This window comes from Fukomys damarensis, unplaced genomic scaffold (assembly GCF_012274545.1).
Source record: "Fukomys damarensis isolate Sample0158 unplaced genomic scaffold, DMR_v1.0_HiC HiC_scaffold_5, whole genome shotgun sequence".
NCBI lineage: Eukaryota > Metazoa > Chordata > Mammalia > Rodentia > Bathyergidae > Fukomys > Fukomys damarensis.
Window position 1 is genome coordinate 3,597,019 of NW_022900917.1, and position 22,533 is coordinate 3,619,551.

Genomic DNA, 22,533 nt, shown 5'->3' on the forward strand with positions numbered 1-22,533 from the left:
TCCCAGCTCCCAGCACTCGCGAGGCTGAGGCAGGAGGATCGCTGTGAGTTCGAGACCAGCCTGGGCTGCATAGTGAGTTCCAGGTCAGTCTCAACTACATAGCGAGACCCTGTCTCAAAAAACAAAAAAACAAAAAACAAACAAAAAAACCTAAAAGAAATCCTTCAAGCAGATAAAACATGATACCAGACAGAACACAGACCTACAAAAGAAGAGTCCCCAGTACAGTAATTACAAGAATACACAGCTTGTATTACTTTACTCTTTAAAGATAAGTTTTAAACAAAATATATATAACTATATGTTGTGAAAAAAAGTAAAATATGACCCCAATAAGAGTCTAAAAAGAGAAATTAGAAGTACACTACTGTAAGCTTCTTATATGTGAAATGGTATATAGTATCAGTTGAAGGTTTATCATGATATTTCAAAGGTATACACTACAAATCCTAAAACAATAAAATAACAAAATGATTAACCAATGAAGGGGGAAAAAGGTAATCACAGAAAAGAATCCAAAAGAAGGTTGAAAAAGAAAAATAAAGACCAAGTCAGACAAACAGAAAATAAAAAGCAAGATATATAATTAAATCATATGATGTCAATAATGACATCACATAAATTGTCTAAACATACAATTAAAAGGCAGAGATTGTCAAATTGGTTAAAAAAGTAAGACCCAATCACATGCTGTATACAAGAAAAGTGCTTTAAAGACACAGATGAGATTTACGTAAAACAAGAGAAAAACATATGCTAATAGGAAGCTAGAGAAACTATATTAAAATTAGACAAAGTAGATTTCAGACCAAAAAATATTACCAGGAATAAACAAGTTCACTTAATAATGATAAAGAAGTCAATTAAATTAACGTATACATCTAAAAATATAGCTTAAGATATATGAAATAAAAATAAAACAGCAAGGACAAATAGACAAACCCAAGATCCATTATATATTTAATACCCCCATCTTAATGATTGATAGAATCAACCAACAATGTCATAGTAGACTTGAACAGCAGTATTAGTCAATTTGGCCCAATGGGCATCTAAAAATAATCTTGCCAAAAAAGAAAAGAATATAAATTCTTTTTCAAGTACACATAGAAAATGTATCAAAATAAACCATTCTCTGGGCCACAAAATTAGCATCAGTAAATTTCAAAGGATTCAAGAAATACAAAGTATATTCTGGGACTACAAAATAATTCAGTTAGAAAGCATTAACAAACTAAACAAATAAATAAATAATTTAAAAAGCATTAACAGAAAGATCTGTGGAAACCTTGCAATATTTGAAAAATAAGTTACATACTTCAAAGTTATCAATGGATCAAAGAAGAAAAGGAAAATCTGTAAGCATTTTTAACTGAATGAAAATGAAAAAACAAAACATTAGACACAATGGGGGTGTCATATTGGGAGATGTCAATAAAGCAATTTTGAGGGGAAATGTAGCATGTGACACCTGTATTAGAAAATTAAAGTCTCAAAACAGTGTCCTTAAGAAAGTACAAAACCAAAGCCTAAGAAAATAAGTAATACTGATGATCAAAGCAGAAATCAACACTAGAGAATATCCATAAAACCAGAACCTGGTTCACTGAGAAATCAATAAAATTAACAAATATCTAGGAAAACAGGAAAACCAGAAGGGACACAAATTACCAATATAGGGATTGACAGAGGTACACTTGATCTTAGCCAAAAGGCTGAGAAGCGATTGATGGAGGTAGGTAGCATCTCTAAAGGTCTACAGATATCAAAAGAAAAATAATAGGATACTATAAACACTTTTAAGCCAATAAATTCAGCAATTTATGAAAAACTGTGCAGATTCCTTAAAAGGCCTAACTAGGAAAATCTCAGGTACTGAAGAAGCTGAGGACAGGCAAACTGCAAGCTCCAGGCTAGCCTGGGAAATTTATTAAGACCCTGTCTCAAAATAAAACAAAAAGAACCAGAAGCACATCTCAGTGGTAAAACATTTGCCTACCATGCCCAAGGCCCTGTGTTTAATTCCCAGTAACACACACACACACACACACACACACACACACACACACAAATCAAAGTATTTTAACATATTAAAAATGAAGGAAAAACCTGAAATTAATCTCAATAGACATAGAGAAAGCATTTGACAAAAATCCAACAACTATTTAAGATTAACACACAAACAAAATACAAACCTCTCAGGACTAGATGGCTTCTATGAAAAGCTTACAACTGACACCACACTACCATACCTAATGGTGAAATACTGAAGGCTTCCCCCTAAGATTAGGAATGACACAAAGATGTCTGTTCTTACCACTTCTATTCAAAATTATACCAGTTTCTAGCTAGTGTACCAGGTGGCAGAAATAAACATGAGGTAAACCAAGGAAAGATTAGGAGAAACAAGTAATTAATTCTGGACCAAACAAAACCCTAAGAAAAGGGAACCATGAGCAAACAAAGAAAGGCAATCACCAGGAGAACTGACCCCTACAATACATACAAGTTATGCAGGCAAACACATCAGCTTCCTACCAAAGTAAATAATTCGGCAATGAGATACTAATGAGGCTCAAAAGGCAAATAACTCACTGAAATGAACATTTTCAAATACTGGTTTTGTTAATTTCAACAAAGCAGTCTGCGAAGCATGAATGTCTTCCCTGAAGTGGATAGAAAACTAGCATTTTTTAAAAGCTATTGTTATTCTCTTAGTTGGGTAATAAAATCTTAATCTTATTTTTTTCATAAAATAAAAAAGTCTAGTATGAAAAAACCTTTAACACTTCTTTTCATAACTCATCTGCTATTTCATTAATGTTAAAACAAACAGGAATGTAGCTTCAAACGCTATAAAATCATGACTCAGAATCTTGAACCTAGTATGTGCCGTTTTCAAAAGGAAAGGAAAAAGGCCAAAGAAGAGAACTTTCAAAGCTTGTGAGAGTGTCTGTCTCAATGGGGAAAGCTATACCAAAACTTGCCATTGATCAGTGATGTGGCATTAGGAATTAACTTTAGTATGTAAATCAGAATTTGCTGCACCTATAAAATAAAGGAGTGCTGGGCATTTAGCTCAGTGGTTTCAGAGCCTGCCTCACAGGAGCAAGGTCCCAAGTTCGATCCCCAGTCCCAAAATTAATTAATTAATTAATTAAAGGAGTGATATCAGCTGCTCTCTAAATTGTTTCCATCTTCTTTGAAAGTCTGAGATTTTTATGATCACAAGCTGACACGAAACAGTGAGTCAAATAATCTGTTAAATTCAGTGAAAACTTACACCAACTGTTACTTAAGTGAAGCCACTGCAGGGTTTTGCTCTCTAGTTAGTGTAAATATCAACTTCAGTCATCTCCTTTGCTTAACTCCCAACGAGCCTAACTGCTAGAGAACCACTGAGCGCCCACTTCCGTACCTTGTTTGAGCGCAGCGACACCCGGCCTCCACAGCGCGCACAGAACTTGGTTTGGCAATAGGAACAGTTGTGACCACACCCATCGGCAAACTTGGTCTTGTGGCAGATCCCGCAGGTCGGGGCATCACCTTTCTGTTCTTGCTGTTGCTGAGATTCCTCTCCCATCTTCTTCACCTGCTCCTTGTACATTTCAAACTGCTGGTGCAGTTTTCTGAGGGAAACGAAGACGAAAACATTGGTTTGCCTAATGAACTCCAAAAAAGAAAATTACCACAATCTATAAACATAATTTTATAAACAAAAAAGGAGCATAAGGAGCATAAAATTCAATGATATATTTACAGAATGGCATCTAATATGGTACATTACATTGTAAATGTACTGCATTTTGTTCTACCTTCTGATATATATGCTAAGAACCAATTAATGCAATATTTTATGGAGATATTTCTTTGGATAGGAACTCTAAAGTTTCTATCTACCATTTGCAATATATTTTATCATATGCTCTAAAATATCTGTAATATCATTTTTCAACAGCTTAGCCCCAGAAATACAGGAAGGTCATCTGACTTATCCTACGTGGTCAAATCGATGAGACACACTCTCAAGCGAAATGATCTGAAGGGTAGAGGAGCTCTCACTGTTCACATCTACACAGTCTCGGTATAATCTGGGTATTTAAAAAACCGCTGTGAGATAGTTGTTACTACCTAGCCAATGGGGCTATGCAAATAAAAGTGAAACCTAGCTTCATTTTAAAAATAAAAGTTTAAGAAAAATAAATGTTAAAAAAAAATACCACTGACACTAATTGGAAGTAGTAATGCAACTTTTCGTTTCTATTTTCTGTATAAGAAAAATTTTAAATGTTTAAAAACTAAAATTAGTTCAACTTAACATTTAGAAAACTAAATAATGCCACTCCCAGACGAGCAATAACAGCAGGATGAATACTCTACAAAACCACAACTTTCTCGAGCCTGTCAGAGCTGAGGCTCTGAAGGAAAGCAATCTGAAATCCAAAAAGCAACAGATCTCCCCAAGGAACAGTGGGACACGTGGACTGGTTCAGCTTCGCCAAGAATGTAGAGAAGGAAGTGGCCGTCATACTAAGTGGTAAAAGGAAGTCATTTAAAATTTAACAAGACATTAAACAACGCAAAGGGTGGGCTATGGTGAGAGTCTGGAACTACAAGTCCAAATACATGCGATGCCATTTCCACAGGCCGCCACAGGGTGCTCCAGAGGAAGACTGCAACCAAGACAGGAAAACCAGACCAAAAAGAAGCCCTCCTTCCTGGGCGCATACTTGGGCAGGTACAGAGGAGGCGAGAAGGGGCTACTGAGGTGCAGGCACAACTCTGCCAAGTAAACTCCGTCATCCCCAGGCAGAGGCAAAGAGCCGCACCACTGAGGCTGACGGAGCAGACTCTCTTCCCATGAAACCATCTCAAGTGAAGGATCCTACCAGATACAATCGGAGTCTTCTCGTCACGAGCACATGGGACACAGCTCCTGCTCCAACCAACCAGGGGAAGGGCAGACTTGCTTCACAGGACAGGGGGACAGTGAACTCCTAGCCGGCCCCAGGTGCTCAGGGTACAGTGGCACAGCTGGCCGGGCAGGGTCTGCACCAGGTGGCACACGTTTCGGGCAGCATTTTTGGCAAAAGGAAAACGATGTGGTAACAATTTACTCCATGTTATCATAGTGAAGATTGGAAGATTTCAGTACATCAGTAAATAAATGTTACATCTGCAGTTTATGATGCTCTTAAAATGTTTTCTCATTTTTTACTGAATGTGTTCTTCGCAACATTTGTAGTGTTTTATAAAGAATTGTTTTTCTGTGGTTTTTTGGGTCTTCGTTTTTTTGGTACCGGGGATCAAACTCGGGACCTTGCACTTGTGAGGCAGGCGGTGGAACCACTGAGCTACATCTCTGGCCCCTATAAAAAATTATTAAATATTATCATGAACACGCTTATTAGTATTTCCTTTACTCACATTAGTTAGCTGTTATCATAATTTTTATGGACCACAATAAGTTATAAATAACTTAGGGTTGCTTTGAACTATGATGCTAAGCTAAGTTTTCTTACACGTGCGTCTGAACGCGGCAGCGTCCGTAGCCGCGTGACTGCCTGCACACCAGCAGTACGCAGTGGTTTGCACACGCGTCTCCACGACTGCAGCCACTCGGTACAATCCGCGTGTAAGCTCCGTGTGTAAGCAGTCACGCGGTGGAGACGCTGCTGCGTTCAGCCGCTGGGCCGGCGCGGGGCGGAGACAGCGCTTGACCTGGCCCGGCTCCGAGTGGTGCTTCTAGCTGTGAGACGTCGTAGGCGTTTCAGAGCGTAATTACATCAAGCTACTCTTTTAACATAATGAGTAAATCTATGCGAAAGTTATGTGCATTTTCTCTATAGGTCATTTTAATTTTCTACTTTAAGTAACACAGGTTACTGCATTTTATTTAATAAATAACTATAAGAATTATCTACCTTTTTTCCTATGCGTCATTTTAATTTTCTATTTAAATAGGTAAACACAAGGGAGGGCAGGGGAATAGAGAAAAATTAAAAATCAAGATGCATTAGGTGAAGGTACAAAGCTCCCATGATGAATGTCATTATATACCTAGAATGTACTAACAAAATTAATTTTTAAATGGGTCAACATATTCAGATATGTTGGAGGGTAACAAGTGAAGGACCAGCCGGAGCTGCACAAACTCTAGCTCCGCTGGTGCCGGGGTCTGTGACGAAGGGAGGGAAGTCGGAAAAGCAACAGAGAACACTCCTTCCACTCACACAAGGCAAGCATCAGTAGCGCATGGGAAGGTTTAAGGGCACAGGGACAGGCACTCTCCTCACTAAGGCTGCAGGGCAACTAAAACACTGAAACAACTTCTGGTAGTTCAGCACCCACCCAAAATACAACGTGCAGGCCTGTGCCCCTGAAGAATTTCACAACTCTGCTGCACTCAAAATAATGACAGCAACCACAAGATCCCAATATATCGAAAATCCTGACTTGATTGGTGACTTAATCCCCAATACCAACAGCATGCTGTCCATTTCAAAGCATGAATACAATCCAAAACCATGGCACCAGGGGGAAAGGAATAAACAATCCATCATCAAGAGACAGAGTAATTCAATTAGCTTAAGAGGTGCCACAGATGCAGGCATTATCATTTGGGGACTTTAAAATGATTATTAAAGTAAAAGATATAGAGAGACCCAAAAAAAATCCACCAAAAGACTTCTTGACTTAATTGACAATTTTAGCAGAGTAGATGAATACAAGGTCAACACCCAAAAATCAATAGCCTTCTTGTACACAAATAATAGACTCACTGAGTGAGAAATTAGGGAAACAATTCCTTTCACAATAGCACCTAAAAAAATGAAGTATCTAGGAATCAATCTAACAAAAGAAGCAAAAGACCTCTACACTGAAAACTACAGCACTCTGAAAACAGAGATCGAAGAGAATATAAGAAAATGGAAAGATATCCCCTGCTCCTGGGTAGGAAGAATCAACATAGTGAAAATGGCCATACTATCAAAACTGCTATACAGATTCAATGCAATGCCAATTGAAATTCCAACACTATACTTCACAGAACTAAAAAGAAGAATCCAAATATTCATCTGTAACCAGAAGAGGCCTAGAATAGCAAAAGCCATCCTAGGCAACAGAGACATGGCAGCGGGTATAACACTACCCAGTTTGAAACTATACTACAAAGCCACTGTGATAAAAACAGCATGGTACTGGAAAAGAAACATATCTGAGGATCAGAGGAACAGATTGGAAGACACAAAAACAACTCGAGATGTACTCAGCTACGTCATCTTTGACAAAGAAGCTGACCATCCCCACTGAAGGAAAGATAGCCTCTTTAATAAATGGTGTTGGAAAAACTGGATTTCAACCTGCCAAAGATTAAAACTAGACCCTTATCTTTCACCATGCACTAAAGTAAAATCCGAGTGGATTAAAGATCTAAATATTAAAACAGAAACACTAAACTTGCTGGAAGATAAGTTAGGCAGAGCTCTTGAAGACATTGGCATAGGAAAAGACTTTATGAACAAATCCTCAGTAGCGTGGGAACTAGCAGAAAGAATCAACAAGTGAGATCTCATCTTATTAAAAAGCTTCTGCACTGCAAAAGAAACCATCAACAGAAATAAGAAACAACCTACAATGTGGGAAAAAAATTTTACCAGCTGCTCCTCAAAGGACTATTATTGAGAATGTATAAAGAACTCAAAACAACCAGTCCCCCAAATATAAGGACCTGATTCAAAAATGGGCATCTGAAATGAACAGACATTTCTCAGACAAAGAAGTAAAAGCAGCAAGTAAGTATATGAAAAAATGTTCCACATCACTGGTCATTCGAGAGATGCACATGAAAACAACACTGAGATTCTACCCTAAAGAAGATGTGGCTTTTCTAAAAAAGAGAATACTACTCAGCCATAAAGAATGAGAAATTAGAGTCATTCATAGGAAAATGGATACATATTGAGAATATAATCATAAGTGAAATAAATACATCACACATGTAAATACTGAATAGTTTCTCTGATGTGAAAAACTATAATAGTACACAAGGTCCTAATGGGATAATTAATAGTGTGAAATAGGAAGAAAAGGGCTAAAGGTATAGGGATCAGCCATAAAGAATGAGAAATTAGAGTCATTCATAGGAAAATGGATACATATTGAGAATATAATCATAAGTGAAATAAATACATCACACATGTAAATACTGAATAGTTTCTCTGATGTGAAAAACTATAATAGTACACAAGGTCCTAATGGGATAATTAATAGTGTGAAATAGGAAGAAAAGGGCTAAAGGTATAGGGAAAGTGGGAAGGGTAGGGGAAAGTGAATAAGGGAAAAGAAGAAAATATGAGAAAATGAAAAAATGGAAATAAAGTGTTTGTAAATGGGGAGAGGAGAAGGGGGTGAAGGGAGGGCATGGACAAGGGGAAAAAATGAGAACCAAGACCTGTCATGTGAAGGTACAGGATCCCAGTAATGAATATAACTGTATTGTATACCTAAATTGTACCAATAAACTCAATAAAAAAACATATATAGAGAAAAGTGCATAACATACACGAACAAATAAGGAATTAGAGCAGAAAATGCAAACTAAAAAAATCAAACAGAAATTTGGAATAAAAAATATGCATCAACAACGAAGAATTCCTTTGATGTGCTCAGGAGAGCCCAAGAAAGGATCAATAAGCTGGAGAATTAGTCAATAAAAATTATGCACTGTGAGCCTTTTGGATGGAACTGCATCTTCCAGTCATCTGCCAAAATAAAGAACACAGAGAAATGAGAAATGAACCTAGTAATGCTCTCTAGGCCTTTCAGAAAACCTGGGGTTTCCTTTGGCCACGTATATGATAATCTACCACCAAGGGGATAGTGTAGACATCAGGGAATGGATACTATTCAAAAAGAAATGCCACACAAATGTCACCATGGCAAAACTGGAAGAGTCCACGGTGCCCAGCACGCTGCTGGGACTGCCGTAAACAACCTATGCCGTAAACAACACTTGCCACGAGATATAGTGTGTGGACTGCGTAGTCAGCACCAGAGTCGAGGTAGCTGACTGAAATGCACCAAGAAACACGGTCAGAAAGAAAGGAAAACCAAAGAGAAAGGTGCCTGGCTCCAACAGAGCCCAGAGAAGAGCACTTTGTGAGACCCAGTGGAAGGAGCCTGAGTTGCTGGAACTATTCTAGCTGTTGAGCATCTAGTTGTCAGCTAAGGTGTTTCAGGTCCTGCTCGAAAATAAAAAAGTATCCTGAATAGTACCTTTATTGAACAGATGTGTGGTGCTCTTTCCTCAGAAAAACGAATTCTTGGAGCAGATTCTCATTTTACCTAGTTACTTGCATCAGGTCTTTACTGTCTGGTGTTTTTCTTGCTGAAATATGTGAGGTATTGTGCAGGTGTATATTCAAATGGCCAAGTATTTATGAAATATTTATACTGGCTTGAAGATCCTCTAAATCACCATGGCAAAAAGATGTATCAAGATGGATAGCAATGTATAGCATTACAACTAAATAAAGTTTAAAGAAAAAAAGAAAAAGAAAAATTATCCACAGTGAAACAGAAATAATAAAAAAGAATAGTGAAACATTTCAACAGAAGATCCAAGAGTTAACCTGATAAATGAAATTGGAGAAAAGAATAAACAGATACAGGAAATATTTGAAGAAATAAAGACCTAGAAAATTCCAAAACTAAAGAAAAATACACAGATAAAAGCACCTCAGAAAATGCTTGGTAGAATGGATATCAACCACACACACACACACACACACACACACACACACATACACACACACACACACACACACACACCTCTAGACACTTCATAATCAAACCGCTAAAACCAAAAGAGAGCAGGAAAAGAAATATCAGCTAAAATACACTAAAAACTGTAAAAGGAAAAAGTTATTATAAAGGATTACATTCATCAAGATATAACCATGATGAATATATATGCACCCAAAACTGGTGCCCTGAAATATATAAAGAAAATATTAACAAACTGAAGAAGGAGTTAGACTGCAATACAGTATAATAAGGGCTTTGACACTCTACTTTCCTATCAATCATCCAGAAGGAAAATCCATTAAGAAACAATGAACTTGAACTACACCATAAGATCAAATGAATGTACCAGACATGAACACAATATTCCATGCCACAGTGACAGAATGCACCTTCTTCTCAAGAGCACACAGGACACTGTCCAGAAGAGATGCTATTTTAAGCCCCATAGTCAAGTATTAATAAATTTAAGAAAATTAAAATCATATCAAAATATTTTCCATAATGGTATGAAACTAGAATCTATAATATGAGGAACTTTAGAAAACTCACAAATATGTGAAAGTTTTACAGCGTGCTCCTGAACAATCAATGGGTCCAGGAAGAAACTAAAAAGGAAAAAAATTTTTGAACCTGAGATAAAAATGGAAACACAACATAACAGAACTTATGGGATACAGCAAGTTCTAAGTAGAAAGTTTGGTAGCAACAAGTGCCTACATCTAAAAAGAAAAGATCCTAGCCAGGTATGGGCACACACCTGTAATCCCAGAACTCTAGAAGGTAGTGATTTCAGTTAGTAACAATATATTGTTTTGAAAATCAGTGACAGTAGATTTAAGGGTTCTCACCAAAAAAACCAAAATTCTAAGTACTGAGATAGCTCGCTCAGGGTGTACACACAGCTGTTCCTAGACTTGAAATGGGTTACACACCCACTGAACTCATCAAAAGCTGAGAGCACCCATGTCCAGACACGTCTGCTGTACTTAACCCTTGAAGGCCACCCCTTAGCAGCACAGCAGCCCGTGCAGCACCGGGCCGTCCTTACAATCACGTGTGACTGGGAGCTGACTCGCACCCCCTGCCATGTCCCGGGGCTATTGCACCACATAACACTAGCCTGGAAAAGGCAAAGTTAAAAAGTCAAACAGTGCTTGCTACTGAATGCATACCACAAAAAAAAGTCAAGAAATTTCAGATCAAACTATCCTAAGCTGGGGACTATCTGAATTTCAAAATATCATATTGTACAAGATAAATATGTATAACTTTTGTCATTTTCTTCTGATGAAAAGATCACTAAAATTGATAAAGTGCTATTTGGAATAATTACAAAGATACAAATTACCTACAGCAAGAATCATAGAGAAGACATTACTACAGACCTCACAGTCAATCTAAATCAAACTTAAAAGGATATAAGGGGGAATTTTTTTTAAGAATATAAGGGAAAACTACAAACTCTATGCCCATACAGTCTATTATTTACATTAGAAAAACTGACCACTTCCTTGAAAGAATCTAGCCAAGTCACACAAGAAGAAATAGCCTGAATAGTTCTATAGCTACTAAATAAATTTAAGTCATAGTTTTAAAACCTTCCAAATATAAAACTTTGGGTTTTGATAGTTTCACTGGTAAATCCTAATTAAAGGAAGAAATAGGGCTGGGGATTTAGCTCAGTGGTTCCACCACCTGCCTTGCAAGCACAAAGACCCGAGTTCAACCCCCAGTACCAAAAACATCAAAATAAAATAAAGAAATAATACCAACTCTACCTAATCTCTTCCAGAAAATGGATGGAACACTTCCCAACTAATTTTATAAGGTATTATTCTTATACCCAACCAGAGATACTATAGGAAAGGAAAATTATAGGCCAATATTCCTCATAAGCGGATGCAAAAATCCTCAACACATTCTTAGCAAGCCAAACCCGGAAATGTGTGACAGGAAACAGGCAACTGCTTATCTTGGTTCTATATTCCAAATTCAAGCAACAAAATTCATTGTATGAAATAAAGAGAAAACACAATTATCACAAAAAAATGCTAAGAAGGCTCTTAACATGGCTTCTCAGTAAACCAGGAATACTTACAAATTCTCTTAACATTATAAAGACATCCCCAAAAATAAATAATAAAGGAAGATGTTCTTTCTCACTAGTTCTAATCATTGATGCATTAGCCAGTGTAATAAGATTTTTTAAAAAGTAAATTAAAAGACATGCAAATAAGAAAGGGGAAAGTAGAAAACTATGTGAACCTGGTGTAACTATCAATGTAAAATATCTCAAACTACAAAAACACTCAAAACAAATAAATGAGTGTAGCAAGGTTACAGAATTCAATGTTAATATATTTTAAAAATTTATATACTAATAATGAGCAATTGGAAATCAAAATTAAAAAAGGGTGAGATATAGATTTAACAGAATACGAACACTAAGAAAGAATCAAAAGTGGCCTAAATATACTAAATTCATTAATTGTGGGAGAGAGTCAGTATCGTTAAGACTGCAACTCTCTAAATCGATCCAATGCCAATAACATTCAAAATCCCAACACAGCTCGGCATGGTGGCGCACGCCTGTAATCCCAGCACATGGGAGGCTGAGAAAGGAGGATCGCTGTGAATTTGAGACCAGCCTGGGCTACGTAGTGAGTTCCAGGTCAGTCTCAACTACATAGTGAGACCCTGTCTCAAAAAAACTAAAATAAATAAATAAATAAATCCCAACATATATTTTAGAGAAATAAAAATTGAAAAATCTAAAAAGTATACAGAAAAGCAAAATCCAAGAATAGACAAAATATTTTTTAAAGCAAAGAGAGAGTTGAAGGACCCACACTACCTGATTTTCGGACTTACTACATGAGAAAAGATATAGTACCCAAATCATCACAGCATTAGCAAATGATATAAACTCACACTGACAGGATACAAAGAGTCTAGAAATAGTCCAATACTTAAGAGGTCATTAATTTTCTTACATGGGCACCACAGTAATTCAATAGAAAAATAGGCTTCTACACAACAGGAAACTCTCGTATAAAAAGTATACTTAAATATCCCTATGTAAAAAAACTTAACAATGAACATCAACTCTATAAAAACTCAAAATGAATCACAGATCTAAACATAATGACTAAAACTGAAGTTTCTAGAAAAAATATTGAAGATAATTATTGTGACCTCAGGTTAAATATAGACATCTTAGACACATTAACGCAGAGATTTCTTCAGTAAGATGTGAAAAGTATAAACCAGAAAGCAGTCGTCAACAATAAACAAACAGATACAAATGGCTTTGTTTTCATAAAACATCATTTTAAAAAACTTTTTTCAACCATTTAAAAATGTAAAAAAAAAGTATTCATAGTTACATACAAAACACACAATGACACAACCGTAGCTAGTGTGTCATAGTTTTCCCACTTTTATGGTATATTTTTATTTGAATGACATTCTGGAAAAAGGCAAAATTGTATCATTGACTTCAAGGGCTGGAGTAGAGTGAAGGGATTTAACTACAAATGGGTACTAGGAACTTTTGGTGGTGAGGAAAATATTCTGTGCCTTGATTATAGTGGTAGATGCATAACTGTATATGTTTGTCACAATTCACTCAAGTAAATATTTCAAAGGGGTGAAATTTACTGAAATTAAATTATACATCAATACAACTTTCAAAACAGTTCGTTTCTAAGTGCTGAAGTCAGCCAAAAACATAAGAAATAGAACTGCAGGAGACCTTACATCTACTTAATTACAGGAGCATACTTCCATTTTTACAACGAGTATGAATCACAACTGTGCCAGTTTTGTTAACATTTTCTGTCATTTCAGTCAGCACGGTGTTTTTCCACAATGATTGCCCACCCACCAGGTCTAACTGAGCATCTCTCTACTAACACAAAACAAGCACCTAATACAGAAGGGCCAGGCCCACAATTACATTCCCAGAATTACCCGAAGGGGCACAATTTTAAGGGAACTTTGAATGCGCTCTGCATCCAAGCTTCTTCCAGAGAAGGTTCATCCTCCGATGTGAAAATCCAATGTTTCTACAGCATCCTGTGGATCTAAGTTGTATCTCTAGGACACCTCTCAATAAATGGGTGAACACTACTGGAGAAAGAACCAGAAGGCAGAAAAAGGAAAATGAAAAAGACCAACACTGGTTTTCAGTTCTGAAGAAACTGTGGCACTGAGACGAGTTACCAGAGCCCTCCGGAACAAAAACCAGACGTTCAATTAAGTGAACTGTTCTAGAATACAGGGACTGTGCCTCAAGACAAGTGGAATTCCTATTTTACACACGAGAGACCAGCAGAATCAGAAGCAGAGCCAGGAAATATGTGTGGCAAAGTTCTACATTAAATCACTCAAAGTACATAAGGACTGGAAGAGACCGTAGGGACTGCAGCACCATTAAGGCTGCAGGACGGAAACGGTCCTAGTCATCAGGAGAAAAGATGGAGAAGCTACAACCCAGAGAGGGCTCACTACAATAGTCTGAAGTAGTAAATAAGACTTGGAAGGAGACTTTATGTACTTGTCCTACCAGTCCTGTGAAACGAGACCCCACTAGCCAAATGGTCTTGGGGGGCGGGTACACAGGCAGGTTCAGAAGCTGACTGCACACGTCTTCCTCTCTCATAAATTACCAAAAGTCCCTCTCTGCTTGCTCCCCTCAGGTGTTCTCTGACCCAACCTCATCTAGATTTCAGCCCATTTCCTAATTTTTACTCCATGTACCTAAAAATGAATGGAAAATATTTAGTGCTCATCTCGAGTTCCAACAATGCTTGAAATTCTGCATTACCACACTTGCTGAGTGCGGGCTTTCACGGTATTCACTTTCTCTCCTGGTTTTCTTCCTCTCTCTGTGGCCTTCTTTAAGGGTCCACACTCCAGTCCCACTTATATTACACAGTGCTTCCTTAGGCAGCCTCATCCACACCTAAGGCTTCACCCATATGTAAGTGAGCCTTAAACAAGGTGCCCTGCCCAGACCTCCCTGGGTTTCAAAACTCAATCGTCTACTTAGCCCCTTCTGTGCGGATTTCTCAAAGCCACCTCAAATTCAGGATAGCAAATCTAAACTCAATTCCTATGCAAACCAGAGTCCCCTCCACTGTTCCATATGTCAGTGAATGGTGCTACCATTCAATTATGAGGCCTGACATTTAGAATTCTGGAAATGTCTGCCTCAAATGTACAAATTACATATCACCAAGTCATTTCAATTTTACCTCCTATGTCTGTTTTGAATCCTTCCACCTCTCTCCTATTTACTGTCAATATTATAGGCTTTGGTACTATTCCCACTTAATCACCAGGATGAGATATTCACATCCATACTTCTTCCCTTAAATCTATTCTATATCCCATAGGAAAAAATGTCTTTCCCCAAAATTTTCTATGATCTCACTGCTGATTGTGCTCAAGAAGAAAAATCCTGTGAGGACCTACCAAGCCTTACATCTACAGCCATGTACCGCATCGCAGTGCTATAACAGGCTTGGGTTGCACAAGACAGTTTCCTGTGAGGACCTACCAAGCCTTACATCTACAGCCATGTACCGCATCGCAGTGCTATAACAGGCTTGGGGCGCGTACAAGACAGTGGCCCCCGAACATCACAGTGCAGTTTAGGTGATAACAGGACATACAACTGAGGTCCATGTAAGTAAACTCTATGGTTTTTGCACAATGATGGAGTCACCTCCAATGCACTTCTGAAAACACACCCCCACTGTCCAGTAACAGGATTGTATAGGGGAAGGTCCACACCTTCAACCTCAGTTTTTGCACTATTTCTTTTGCCTCATCTGAAGCCATGCTGGTTTTCTTTTAACCCTTTAAATTCACTTGAATCGCCTTTACAGGTCTTAGTATTTTATATGTGCTCTTGCCTCTGCCTAGAAAAGACCGCTGTGTCCACCTTTCTTCTCCGCCCAATGCCTTTAAAAGTGAGGGACCCAGAACAGAACTGATCATAAACTTGGAAGCATGGTTTTATGTTTGGTTCCTTTTTTAGTTGTTTGGTTGTTGGTACTGGGGACTGAACCCAGGGCCTCTGCCCTGAGCTACATGTCCTCAATCGTTTATTTCCCCCTTGAGACAGGGTCTTACTAAGTCATCAAGTGCATGGCTGGGCTCAAATTTGCTATCCTCCTGACTCAGCCTCCCAGAGTGCTGGCTTACAGGCATACACCACTACACAGTTCCTATTTTAATGAACGAATTTCTTCTCTGATTTGATTTCTCTTCCCTCAAGCAATCAGTCGTGTATATGTATAAAAATGGGATTGTGCCACTGACTTGCCTACTTATTTTTATTACTTCACCTCACATTTTTACATTATAATCTATATAGCAATTGCACATATTCTCTACCTTGTATCAAGAGTGGTTACTCTCTTTATTCCTAGCCTACAGACAAGTTATCTGGCTCACTGTCACACAGCTGACGGAAATCAGATCCAAAATCAGTGCAGCTGTACAGCCCATGCTCCTCACCACTGCGGGTTTCGAATCTAGTTCACACATCGCAAAAGCTGTAAAAGCACATTTAACTGAAAAACAATCGCATTTGATTCAGCCATTGTTTAAGCTGTCACTTTATAATTTCTTATTCTGTAATATTTCTAAAATTACATATTTGTAAACTCGCTGAATTTCCTCTAGAGTGTATATGCAGGATACGTTCAAGTTGACTAAATACGTGATCCAAATATACAATGAATGTTTGAATTTAAAATTTTTATAACAATGAAAGACACAAGGCCATTAATCCCCCTGAAAATGTTCCCCTTTACTTCAAACACACTTATCCCACTGTTCTTGCCACTTTTTGAGGCAGTTCCGAAAGTCCTCCTTCCTGAGTGTCTCCACGGGGTGTGGGCAAAAATACAGAGCACACTGCTCTCGCCTCCAGTGGAAGGGCCTGCATAACATGGAGCGTCTCCATCCGCTTAATCACCAAGTGTGGCATGGTGTGACTGCTGGCTCTTCTGCAAAGTCAAGATGACCATGAAAGGTAAACATTTTTGATTAATTGAAGACATCACGGCACCCAGGACAGAGCAACTACAGACAGCCAAGAAAAAAGACTTCCAGAGCTGCTTCAGAAAGTGGAAAGGACACGATAAAGGCATTTGAAGCAAGGAGGAGTATTCTGAGGGGAACTAATGACAATATGTCTTTTACTGTAATAAATTTTTTAAATGTATACATTCACTATATTTTTCAATCACCTCACACACCCTAAACTGCTCCTCCAGATAACTTAACCCACTCAGCACACCTACAAGTAGGTGTGAAAGTTTCAGTTTCCACTTGTCCTGTGATTATTCAAGATTTCTCAATTTTTGCAGGCTTTTCAGTTCATGTTTTTCTAATGAACTTCAGCCAACTGGACTGTTCCTCCCATGAACTGCTTATATTCTTCACCCAACACTCGGGGATTGGATTTCCTGTGTTTTCCTCCTGATTTGCAAGGCTGCCCTATGTACCCTGTACGACAGTCCTCTATAAGTTACACACAGGAACCACCTTCTCCCAGTCTGTTAACTGTTAGCTCTGTACATGGAGTCCTTTGCTAAACAGAAAGCTTTAATTCTGAGGTTGTCAATACACTGATTTCTCTTTTCATCATTTTTAGTTTTAGTGGCTGGCTATAAAAAAAAATGTATCCTTAAGTCAGTCACAAAAGTTCTATAGTTTCTTCTAAGAGCTTTATAATTTTGCCTGTCATACTTAAGCTTTTAATCGATCTGAAGTTTATTTTTATATGTGATGTGATATAGGGATTTAATCTCAACTTTCTCTATATAGGGACTCTATTTTCCCAGCATCATTTATTAAACAGTTCACCCGTTCTTCCCTGCTTCTTTTGATATCAATTTATCATATATTAAGTTCCCATATGTGTACTGTTTATAGATTCTGAATTGTTTCACTGGTGTTTGTGTCTCTTTCCTACTCCAGAACAATACTGCTACAACTAAACTCAAATACAATGAAAGGGCCAAAGGATCTTACATACACAAAAGTGGATATGTAACCTTCTGGTACTATCCATGACAGGTAAGCAAGCCTCTCTGTAAAAGGCCAGAGAGAAGGTGTTCTAGCCTTGCGGGACACAGGATCTCTGCACGGTTTCTCAGTCCTGCTGCTGAAATATGAGGGCAGACATGGACCATACACAAACAGACTTGACAACACTGCAATAAAAGTTTAACAAAAGTAGGAACCAGGCAGGATTTTCGCCATGGGACATATTTTGGAAATCAGTGGTGTAGATAAAAGTCAAAGATATACTCACAATACTTCATCTAAAACTTTTGTTACAAAGAAATATTTAGCATGCAAACATGACTTAGAAGCGTTGCCTTTCACTTTATCTCATAACACTATTTGATACAAAGTTTTCATGTGTGTCTCCTACACCAATGTCTCCATCATCACTAAAGCAACTCATTGAATCCAGTGTTTTCCAGAGTGAATTTTCTTTACATCTGAACTATATGGGATCATGGAACTTTTTAAAATCATGTTTACTACTATTGCTGGAAATTTTATTCTCAGCCATATAACTTTTACATTCTGCTGATCTTGGAGTGTATTCTCACAATCCCTACAAACATCAGTTACCTTACTACTAGAAAGAATCAAGGACTCAAAATAGAGCAAATTCTTTCCCTTAGAGGGATGACATAAAGGAAAAACACATATGTTCTAGTGATTAGGTTTTGTAATTTGTTTTGGTGTCTGCTTCTCTTCATAAAAAACTATTTCACTATTTATGAAACTTTTCCTTCCATGTAAACACTACAGACCTTTTATTCAGCCTCTTTGAAAATCACAGGGATTTTTTTTAAATCCTAGGATTTATTGAAATTGCATTATATTTATAGATTAATATTAAAATACATAAGATCTTTTCAATAAATGAGAAACTGGACAGATAGAGACTGAATTATTAACTAGGCTTATTATTTTTAATATTTTAGGTAGCTGAAGTACTTTACTTTCACAAATAACTACAGTATTCTCCTCCAAAGTAACAAAAAATAATGGCATCAAAATGTATGTATATAGCAGCACTATTAATAGCCAGAAAATTAAAAACAAGACCAAATGTCCACCAATAAATAAAGAAAATGTAGTATATTCATATACTAGAGTACCACATCACAATAACAATGAAATATAACTACATGCAATCACATAAATGAATCACACAAATACTGCATTGTGCAAAATAAGACAGAACCAGGGCCAGGGATTTAGCTCAGTGGTGCCACTCCCTGCCTCGAAAGTACAAGGTCCCAAGTTCGACCTCCAGTGCCAAAAAGAAAAAGATAGAACCAATAGAATACATATGGTATGAGTTCATTTGTTCAAAGTCTAAATAAAAATAGACAAAATAATAATGCTAGATAGAAAATAGTGTGATATGCAGACGTCAGTACAAAAGTCCCCCTTGTAGCCTGGCATGGTGGTGCACATCACTAATCCCAGCACTTGAGAAGCCTAGGGAGGAGGGTAACTGTAAGTTCAAGGCCAGCCTGGGCGCCACAGAAAGACCCTGTCTCAAAGAATCAAAAATAAATAAATAAATAAATAAATAAAAATGGCCCTTGTAGATGGGAGGCAGTCTGCCCAGGAAATGTACCCTAAGGGCTGGCTGGGTTCAGTTTCTTCATTTTAGTGCCGCTTTCCAGATACTTTCACTGTCCAACAATTCGATGAAGCGTAGTTTCAATTTGTGCACTTTCCATTAAATGCTTTTTGTATCAATAAAAACTTACTTAGCAATAAATATTTTGCTGACTTGACAAATTTTTCTAAATAGTATTTTCTAAGTAATCCATCTCCTATAATTTTTATTTATAAGCCACAATTTAATATGGTTCCAAGGTATGTAACAGATGTAATCAATTCGAGATTATTCATATTGAATACTGTGTCATACCTGGAAATATGTATGCCCAAGAATTTCCTTTATCATTTCAAAACTCCTTATCAACTGCTTTGACTAGTCAAACACCAATAAATACAGAGTCTATAGGAAAACACTTTTGTCCAGATCAACCCCAATCCTCAGAAAAGGTAGAAAAAACAAATGGAATTTTAAAATTAAAATTAAAGTAATAATATTCTCTAAGTCCCTACAATTCCCATCACTCTTTGTTCTCCTAAACCATGAGAGCAAAACTTTTGTGGATCCATTTGCTCTCTCCTTAAATTATAACAGCCTGCGCTGTGTGTTTTGTAATTTCACCTCTGATACTTGATTCTGCTCTATGGACAGTTAATATCAGTAAATACAGCCAAGGAATCGAGGTGATACACTGTCTTATCAGCAACAGACAGTCTTTTAAAGACATCCTCCTAAGCAATTCTCTATCATTTGAAATCTATAGATTTAGGCTTCCAGAAAACACATGAAAGAAAAACTGCCCTGTACTCATGACAGAAAAAACTACAATAATCATTTTAACAATTAGCACAAAAATAAAATTTTAAATAAAACAATTAGCATTCGGTAAAGATTCCAAAATGATGCTTTTCAGATTCATGTTTCACAACTAAAATTCCCTGGGCTGTTGGAAATTGCTTTATCAAAAGACCTTAAAAAGAAGGGTCTTAAGAATCCTCCAGCATAAACTCTATAAAAAAATTTTTTTTAAAAAAAGAATCCTCCAGAAGCACATGATCTTTGGAAAAAAAAAAATACCTAATCACTGGCTCTTGGATACAATTAATGACAAAACAAGGGAAAGAGCCTCTTCCCAAGTTAAAAAAAGAGGATTGATTTTCTGAAATTTCTACTCCTCCTTTTTAAGATTGCTTTGTTTAGTGTTAATCTTATTTATTTTTGTACTGTACAGTGATCAAAGTTTTCTCAGTATGTTTTCAAATATTTTCATTATTATCATCCTTAATCTATTTTAGTTTTTCACTGCCACTAAAGAGAAGGCAAAATTCTCCCATAATCCCACTAACAAAATTTAATAGTTGTTCCTTTTAACATTACAAATAGCTAATCCCTTTAACCTGGGACACTTCTGTATTTGGATTGCTTTTACATTACTAACCCTCACCGTCAGTCCTGTCTATCTTAATAGAAGCAACAGTACCAGGATGGGACTGATACTGGAACTATCCTTGTTGCAACAGCTATATTTTGACAAATCTTCTTTTGGCCATCCTAAAACTTCCACCTCAGGAAATGAGAATCAAATCTATAATAACTATCGTTGATGCCACTAGCAATCACTATATAGAGGTTGTCTCCTTTTCCGAGCTCATGTTAGAAGCCCTGTAACAAGTCTAGGTCAGTGTGCAAGAAACAGAAGTAAACTGTCATTTCTGTCTTGTGCAATTAAATGTGAGTTAATTCTTTAAATCATTAATAGATTAAAAAGAAAAGAATCAACTTTTTCTAATGTTTCAGGTCAATGTGAAAATAAACTGGTATATTTCCCAAATTATATTTCATAATCTTATGAAATGTTCAATGAAAACAGGATTCAGTGGTCAAATAAATTTAATAAACAGCTTATATTCTAATACTCTTGCAGAATATTTAGGTTCTCAGAATTATTACAATTTTTAAAAATAACCTTTCCAAAACTATTTGTCCAAAGACTGAATTTAGGAGTTAATAACTCTTAATGCCTTCTAGAATTTTAAAAAACAACAACAACAACAACACTCTAGAACACATTACATTATTGGAGAAAGATATTTTACTGAACAAATATGCTTTACATTGTTTATTCTAAAATTGGGAATCACCTCTTCTTTTTTACTGTCCTATAAATTATCCTTGTTTTCATTTTAAATTTCCATGAGTTGATTAAAGGCTGAAGCATAAACTGTAGCCTAACAATATTACTCTCATACTTTTCAACACCCTATGCTATCAGAGATAAAATTTAGTCTATGCAGATCAGCTTACTTACGTCTGGGGCTCCTTTTCATTTTGTTGTTTTTGCTGGGGTTGAAGAACGTTATTTACCAGTTCAGTGATTCCACTAAAGGGAAACCACCTGTTTAAATAAGCAAATAATGTGACTGAATAACCAAATGAATAACAATGTAGGTTAAATGTTTTCTTATTCATAATAATAAGAATACACAGGCACAAAAGCTACAGCCAATGGAAATGTGAGCTCCCAGTACCATCCAGGCAGTCAGAATATAGGAAAATTAAGTTTGAACAATTAAGTAGTCCACAAGCAGGCAGCAAAAAACTACATCCAGTCACTATGTGGATGAAGTAAGAAGCTGCAGGCAGCTCTCTTACAAGCAGAGAGTCAGAAAGCAGAAGACACACTAGCTGCAGCCTATCCAGTATTAGTGTAAGCTAATACCGTCGAAGGTGCAGGAAGCAGAGGTGGGGAAGGACAGAGGTCTACTGCACTCTCAGGACATTTACTCACTGTGTCGGTTGTGCTTTGGGTTCTTCTTTGGCCCTAAAAAGATAAGTATGCACAACTGAGTGCACTTTACTAGGAATAAATTTCTATCTACAGATTTTGGTCACATATAATAGATGTGAAAAATGAGGACTGTTACATGGAAAAACTTAGTACTTTGCCACATAATTACACACATTTCAATTTGTCACCCAAAAAATTAATCATTTGTTCTTACATTGAAACTCTACTGCTATTTTAAAACAATGATTTAGTCCTGAAG

At 37.0% G+C, this 22,533-nt stretch overlaps 1 protein-coding gene across 1 annotated transcript in view; it reads right to left on the reverse strand.

Annotated features, from left to right (window-relative positions):
- Rims2 (regulating synaptic membrane exocytosis 2) overlaps positions 1-22,309 on the reverse strand; it is a 408,447-nt gene extending 386,138 nt beyond the window's left edge. Inside the window, exons 1-3 of the mRNA XM_033759701.1 lie at positions 22,275-22,309; positions 21,791-21,881; positions 3,419-3,629 (exon numbers count right to left, since the gene is read on the reverse strand). Coding sequence (XP_033615592.1) covers positions 3,419-3,629; positions 21,791-21,813 — 234 coding nt within the window. The 5' untranslated portion in view covers positions 21,814-21,881; positions 22,275-22,309. The remainder of the gene's footprint in view (positions 1-3,418; positions 3,630-21,790; positions 21,882-22,274) is intronic.
- Positions 22,310-22,533: the final 224 nt, after the last annotated feature.